The 7,478-nt window shown below is 35.9% G+C and overlaps 1 protein-coding gene across 1 annotated transcript in view; it reads left to right on the top strand.

Moving 5' to 3' along the window:
• Positions 1-248: 248 nt before the first annotated feature.
• Positions 249-7,478, top strand: part of Smp_164580 (hypothetical protein) — a gene marked incomplete at both ends in the record, with an annotated part of 42,952 nt that continues 35,722 nt past the window's right edge. The window contains 3 exon segments of the mRNA XM_018799470.1: positions 249-1,336; positions 2,691-3,093; positions 4,310-4,817. Of these exon segments, the coding sequence (XP_018651256.1) occupies positions 249-1,336; positions 2,691-3,093; positions 4,310-4,817 (1,999 nt within the window).

Below are 7,478 nucleotides of genomic sequence, written 5' to 3'. Positions count from 1 at the left end.
TAAGGATAACATATTATTATGATTTACCAAATTCTTTTTTTCCCTCTATTATCGTTCATATACCTAGGTTCTTGCCTGGAGGTATTGGTGATCCACTGCTATCAGACACGGAAGCCCGTTAAGCGAAAGCTTCTTCTATTCCGTCCTCAACCATTTGAACCATTTGAACAGAGTTGATTGTACGCGAAAAACATAGTTTCTTGATATTCTTTGTTACCCTTATGACCTTGAGTTCCTGACCTTCATTTATGTCTAACAATTGTCACTTATCACTGACTGAGACTAAGCTCATCACTATCGGTGTTATTGGGCTTCCAGGTTCAGGAAAATCATGCTTTTGCAATAGGTTTGTTTTTCGTCATCCCGATTCGTACGTCAAGGATCCTCATTCCATTAGTAATACCTCTCATTCCTGCGATGTCAATGTAAGTGATAGTCGTTGGTTGTACTGGGGATGTGCGTGCCGTCAAATAGATGGAAGTATCATAAAATTTCAAATACTGGAGCACACGAAGTTCCCAGACGGTGTATTTTACTCAGTACCTCAATACTCAACGTGTGATTACGATATCAATCAGTTTTTAGAATATATTCATAAAAGCATCGAAATTCGCTTGGTATTTAAAAATAAGTTAACCTATGCATGTAAGAAAGGAGTGTGCAAGGGTTCAAGTACAGGTGATTGCTTTGGATCAAATGAAGTGGAGGTTGATGGTTTTATTTTGATATTTGATATTACCACTTGCACGAGTAATACTCACTGTGTAGATCCAAGCTACTCATGCAACTTAGCTGTCCTGCAGGAGTCATTAAAATGCTTTTCAAGAGTTCGTAAACCAGCCGTTGTAGTGTTATCTAAGTTGGATAATTGTGATTTTTCTAAATCAGGACTAGATATTTTTCTCAAGTCAAATGAATTTAAGAAAATTCCTGTGATTGAGACTTCGGCACATGAAAATGTCAATATCGAAGAAGCGTTCCTTACCCTCTACAGGCTTATGGAATCTAAAACTCGTGTTCATAAATTGAGACATATTTCATATGCAGAAGCTGCCTATAAGCGGAGTCAGGTGGTCGATTCAGCTATGCGTTCATTTGTACGTCTAGTGTTCATATCTCTTCCGGAATTTTTAACTAACTGGGAAACCTTCATGGGAAGATACAGCCATCACACTGATGTAGTAAACTATATAGACCTGGTTGGTTCTTTAAATGCAAGGTACAAATTCGAGGCTGTAGTTGAAGAGCGTTTCAGAACGAAAAAGCTGAACTCACTGGATAAAGTGCCGGGTATCCTTATGCATCTGTTGCCAAATCTGGACACAGTTCATGGTTTGTAAGTCTTATTATTAACAAATGAATATACGAAATTCATCAATGTTATACAATGTTTTCTGGTGAACTGGTTGCTTTAAGCTTATCTGGTATTATCACCTTTCTATCCTGTTGAAAATCGACCATATTAAGACGAGGAGACTATCTTCTTTAATAATATCATCGCGTTTCGTTTTGATCAAGTAGGTTACTTTACTAACCCTTTGAAGCTAAAGCGTAACTGGTCAGTTATACAAACCTATGCTTGGTAACCGAGTTGGATTGCTATAATTAATACACTCTTTGGGTTATATATATATATATATATGGATTAGATAGTTCGTAAGACCTCGGTAACTAGTGTAGGTGGCATACTTGAAAACGGTGTAGCATTTGGTGATAGGAAGGAATAAGAACAGGATAATGAGGCCTACAACAATCCAAAATTTGTACTAAAAAGCAAGTCTTACAGATAGATAGTGTCTATAAAAGCTATAAAAGCAAATTTCATATAGGTGAAGCAAAAAGTTTTAAAGCTTGTGAGGATAAAATCTGTAATTAATTTTACTGTAGTTAGAGGAGAAACATGTTGTACAGGCTTTTCTTGATATGGATTTTTATGGATCTTTAGCTTTATTTCTTATAGCCCCAACTGTATAAGAAAAAATTCAAATAGGATTGGAAACATATATAGATTGCAGCGCATTATCTTGTTGTGAGTCATGATTGTAGATCCAAAGCTCTCAAGAATATATAGATTATAGTTGGTTTAAATATATTTCTACTTTTTAAAAGCTGGAACAGTCAGTGATAAAAAATAATCACCTAATTATTCCTAACCTCTACGCTATCATACCTTTTTAATTTCAAGCTATTATCTTTTTGGAGTTAAGCCATTTGGACTTGAATCTTCTACTAATTCTAGGATAAGACAAATAGTCTTAAATTATGTAAAATATATAAGTCTAGGTAATCTCTACGTCATACCAGAAAACTTTCCACTTACCAAACTGTAGTGTAACCTTTGTGCTCACTGGGTTCCATTAAAGCACCAGTAGCAGTTCAGTTCTAACAGTCCTCAGTGGCTAGTGTGTACAGTGTTTCGAAAAAGCTGTTCGCCATATAAACAGATAAATGTCTTGTCAGTAAAAAATGTTTAAGTGTGCAGATTTCAACAAAATTTTAGTTCCTCATTTATTCGAACTTCAGTGATTGTTACAATAATTTTCTACACTGTACATAAAAATATTTGCGAAAATTAAATGTTAAGTATTATAAGACATGTTTGTAACAAAATGTCATAACAGTTATTTTAATCTATGTTGCTTAATATACAATACACATGATGTTTATTTATTACTGTACTTTCTTGGTAGTTCATTTGAACAGATCGTATCATACATTCGTCGTCATAAAGAATTTTCTCTATGCTTTCAAGATGATACGTACTATGACTGCAGCACGGACCTCAATAATGTACTACATGACGATTCACGTGTACCTTTTCATCTGGCTATTGAACCGATAGCTGAATCCGAGAACTGTCTATTAAAGCAGCATATGGATCGTTTGACTAACATAAGACGTCGTCATACAGAAAAGGCGTTCCTAGAGACTTCTCTCCATCATGGATTTCGAAACTGCCTCACCGGCACTTTGAATGAGGACCATTCCGACGAGCATATTACGGTTATACTACCGGGACAACCACTCTCGGATGTTAAATCAAATATTAGTTCACTTGATTTGCTTGCGCTTACTAAGGAGGAAATATCTGGGGTTAGTCATATTCAATATTTTTTGTGTTTTGACAATATTTTAGGTGTGTAGATCTCAACTGTTGAGTAACTGTCATTTATCATATTTTTCTACAAACGTTCAAAGCTTATTATTCATCATAGTATAGTAGTGGAATTCTTTATTTTCATTTATCCTGATATCTCTATTATGGAAGGAATTTCATTGTTTATTGGTCTGCGTTTCTTAAAACTACTGAGAATATGCCTTTAGAATGCGTGTAGTGTATAATTTACGAGGTTTAAACACATTAGTTGTCTTTCATTTTTCCCTACCTGTCAATGATTAAGGCTGACCCTCAATATTTTACTGTTTGACCTTTTGTCAGATATTACTATAACCTATTGTGTCAACGCTCTTCGTAAACTTTATCATATGAAATGTTAGCTTACCGTATAGGTCTTATTTTTTATGAACTCGTGGTGGGATGATCAACCTATGTATAGAAATGTCTTCGATTGAGTGATAGTTGAAATGAATATTTTATGCATCGCTAAGCTTACAAGATCAATGTATATTATGTATGAATACACGAAACTGTAGCTTACCAGTATAAATAGTCAACTCCCATTAAATTACAGGTTTGAACTCTGTTCCACCTATCGAAACTTGATCAGAAGAAACATATGATTATTTTAGTTATTTATTCTTTAGAGAAGTGACTTATGACAAGTTAAAAATCTTCAGAAATTTAATTTTCTGCCCATTGGGTTGTTAAAGATATATTATCTTTTATCATAAAGATATTGTTATCGTACAATAAGTCTAACACACCAAACGATAAATAGCTGTTGGGCGGCACATTTGTAGCTGTTAACTACCCATCTATGGTGCAACGTACACAATTCTGTAACACAGGAAGTGTTAGTATTAATAATCTAGTCTCTACATATTGCAAAATGAATAAACTGTTGAAACTATAAACCTTTATCCAACAGCTAAGTGTTTAGAGCTGTAAGTTGGTGCTCTCGAATATATCATACATTTTTAGACTTATCTACTATTGAAAATAAATTACCCAATGCTCAATTTATTCAAAATTATCAAATCAAAACTTGGTAATGATAACTACTATTGAAAATGTTTCTTTTCTCCTAACCTATACTTAAGTGTCAACCTTTATAGTAGATTAATTCTTCATTAGTTACTTTAGGGATTCTGTAGACCAATTGTATGATTTAATTTATTTTCATTGTAGATATATCAACAGTTTCAACTAGGTTTGCATATTCGAGTACGCGAGGACTTTTTAGATTTATTGGTTGAACAAACTGAGATTTTTGTCAAGACGGTGTTGGGCTATTTGGATCACCTTCGCTACAGTTACCCATATATTACACATGCATTGGATTCAGTGAATGGGGATTACAGTGAACCATCTTCAAAGATAAATCCCGACTTATTGACTTCGAGAAAGTTAAGTACTTTCGACCAAAACCTTGGTGTTCAAACAGCCTCATCACCGTATGTATCTATTAATCAAACCAAGTATTTAAGTGCTCCCCCTAGGGGCGTGAAAGAAACTCAAATTACTTGGTTAAGTGAACAGTTATCTAGGGACGATCGCTACCAAGCAATGGCTTATCTACCGTCGGAACGACAAACTTTAATTACAGCTTATTTTGATATGCTTATTCCGTCCACTGATTCCCACAGATTTATCCCGAGAAGTCCGTCGAACGACATTTTAACTGTGGACTTTAGAGGTTAGTTTTGTTTGATTATCAGACTGCTCAGACTTTCCGAACAACCACATAAATTTAGTGTATTATCTCCTCAAGATGTCTAACAACAAAATGGCCCCATGTGTGTCGTTTGGTTAACAGTATGTATATTCTCCTGCACAGTTTGGTCAGAAGTTACGTTGATGACTGATATATATATATATGCTGAAAATGATGACAGAATCCAGAATAATGCACAGCTGGTCATGTTGATATGAAAGAGGTAACATTCGGAACAAAATAAAGGTGCATTGATTGGAAAGACTTAGATCTCAAATAATTTTAACTGAATATATGTCGTAGGGTTTTCAATAATGTGAAGTATAGGATACAAGCAAAATGCGTTATCAGTGGTGACATTATTCCTAAGTACAGCACCTTTTCCAGAGTACACACCGTAATATTTATGTTTTAAAAGTAGAGTTGTCTGTAATAAGTCGTGAATACAAAACATAAATACATTTAGAGAGTGTTATATTTGCAAATTCATGTGCGTTTCAGAATGATTGATGGTGCATCTTTGCCACAGAAGGTACATCAAGCAGTTTATTCACTAGTGATACTGTTTTTTGTTTCATAACACTTTCTTGTTTTGCATTAATTGTTCATTGCTGTCATTGTTTGGTACTATAGTACGTTGGGAGGTTGTATATTGGGTTTATCTTGTAAAAAAGAACCAATTTTACTAAGCGCTAATTCGTGTGTTGTAATCCAACTAGACTACCGCTCCATACTTAGTGTTTCTTCTCAGCACTCGAACATGTGATCGTAAAGTTGAATCCCACTTCATCTGTTTAGTTTGAATGCCTAGTTAGTGTTGCCATCCGTCACACAACGTGGTTCAAAGTTCAACTCATAAATTCGTGCTTGCTAAGTGGTTTAATTACAGTCAGTAGGTTTCTAAGTAATAGTTTACAGTTTGATTTGGAATTTTTAATATGATGATGTATTTCTACATGCTTATAGGTAATTTGAATTTTCGAATGCTAACACCTTGTTGTACTTTGGGTTTGCCCATTCTGTTGATTATTTTTACTAACGTTAGTACATCGGTTGACATATCCAGTCACATCGCAAATTTAAGGTTATGTTAATTTCAACCAGTCTTGTAATATCATTCTTTATGGTCAATATGTTTAGAAAGTACTTAGGCATTTTGAAATTTCTATCTAAAACATCCAGAGAACTATGCGTTAACAACCCTTTTTACTCTAAACAGACCTGTTATTCGTGTTTTTTGTCCGGTCTCAGGAAAGTGCATCACTCGCAATTTTAGTCTCTAAATATGAATTCACTTACATCTGTTACCCTTCTTGTAGCGCAGGCTGTCAACTAGGATTCTCCAACCAACTCTGTCCTCAGCTTGGTGTAATACTTCTCTTTTCAGTTTGTCGGCACTTGTTCTTCCTCCTAAACCTTTCTGAGTAGAACGTGGAGAATCTTCGCAATGTCTGGCTTCAGTGCTTCAATTGCTATGTTGTCTGGCCGTGTTGCTTTCCCACTGTTGATTTGGCTGATAGCCATTCTGATTTCTTCGATCGTTGGTGGAGTAAGAATTATAGAAAGGTCTATTTGTACTGCTTCAACATCCGGTGGGTTCGGTGGGCTGTTCTATACAGGAGCTCCAAAACGCTCTATCCACTTGTTCCGTTGCGCCTGAACCTCAGTGATTGGTCTTCCTCCCTTGTTCCCGACTGGTCTCTCTAGTTGACTATATTTCCCTATTAGCTTCTTCGTTGTATTACATAGTTGTCTCGTGTTCCCTTCTCTTTCAAATTTTCCCACTGTTATTGTGGGTCTTTCACGTATTTCCAGTTGTCGACTCTAACGCTGCTCTTCACTCGTTTGTTTACTTCTGTTCATTTAGCTTGTGTCCTGGATTTCTCTGCTGTTGTTCGACTGTTGTTAATTGCTGTCTTCTTGTTCTTCCTTTCTCCAATCCTGTCAAGGGTATCAGTAGAGATCCATTCCTTATGATGATGCTTCTCGAGGCCCAGCAACTTCTGACACGTTGAAGTTAGTGCTTTTTTAATCTCTTTCCAGTTGATCAACATAAGTGGTTTCCTCTTCTTTGAGTAGATTATGTAAGGCTTGAAACTTGTTACTCAGAGCTACTTTGAATTCGCTGAGTCTGTTAGTATATTAAACTTTGCAATCCTGCTCGACCGATTTTCCAGATCTTCTTTAGCTTTAGTTTCAACTTAGACTATCGGGTAGTGATTTGAAGTCATATCAGGTCCTCTCCTTGTTCTTGCGTTTTTCATAAACCTTCTGAATAATTTTATTGATTCAAAAGTGATCAGTCTGGTTCTGTGTAATGCGATCCGGTGAGACCATGTAGCTCTGTGTATGCATTTGTGGGGAGTATAGTGTCACCTATAAACATTTTGTTGAAGTCACAAAGATTTGCAAATCTCTAACCATTCTCGTTCCTTTCTCCTAGTCAGTCCATATCGTCCCATGATATCTTCATATCCGATGTTGTCCATTCCGACTTTGGCGTCTAGGTCTTCCATCAGTATGACCAGGTCCTTTGCTGAGCATTTCTCTACGATCGACTACAGCCTTCCATAAAACCGATCTTTATCGCCTTCGTTGTTATCAGCAGTGGGCACATAGCACTGAATAACATGCATTGTAGTC

This window comes from Schistosoma mansoni, chromosome 3 (assembly GCF_000237925.1).
Source record: "Schistosoma mansoni strain Puerto Rico chromosome 3, complete genome".
Lineage (NCBI taxonomy): Eukaryota > Metazoa > Platyhelminthes > Trematoda > Strigeidida > Schistosomatidae > Schistosoma > Schistosoma mansoni.
Note: the sequence above shows the minus strand (reverse complement) of the source record. Positions and strands in the feature narration are given on the sequence as shown.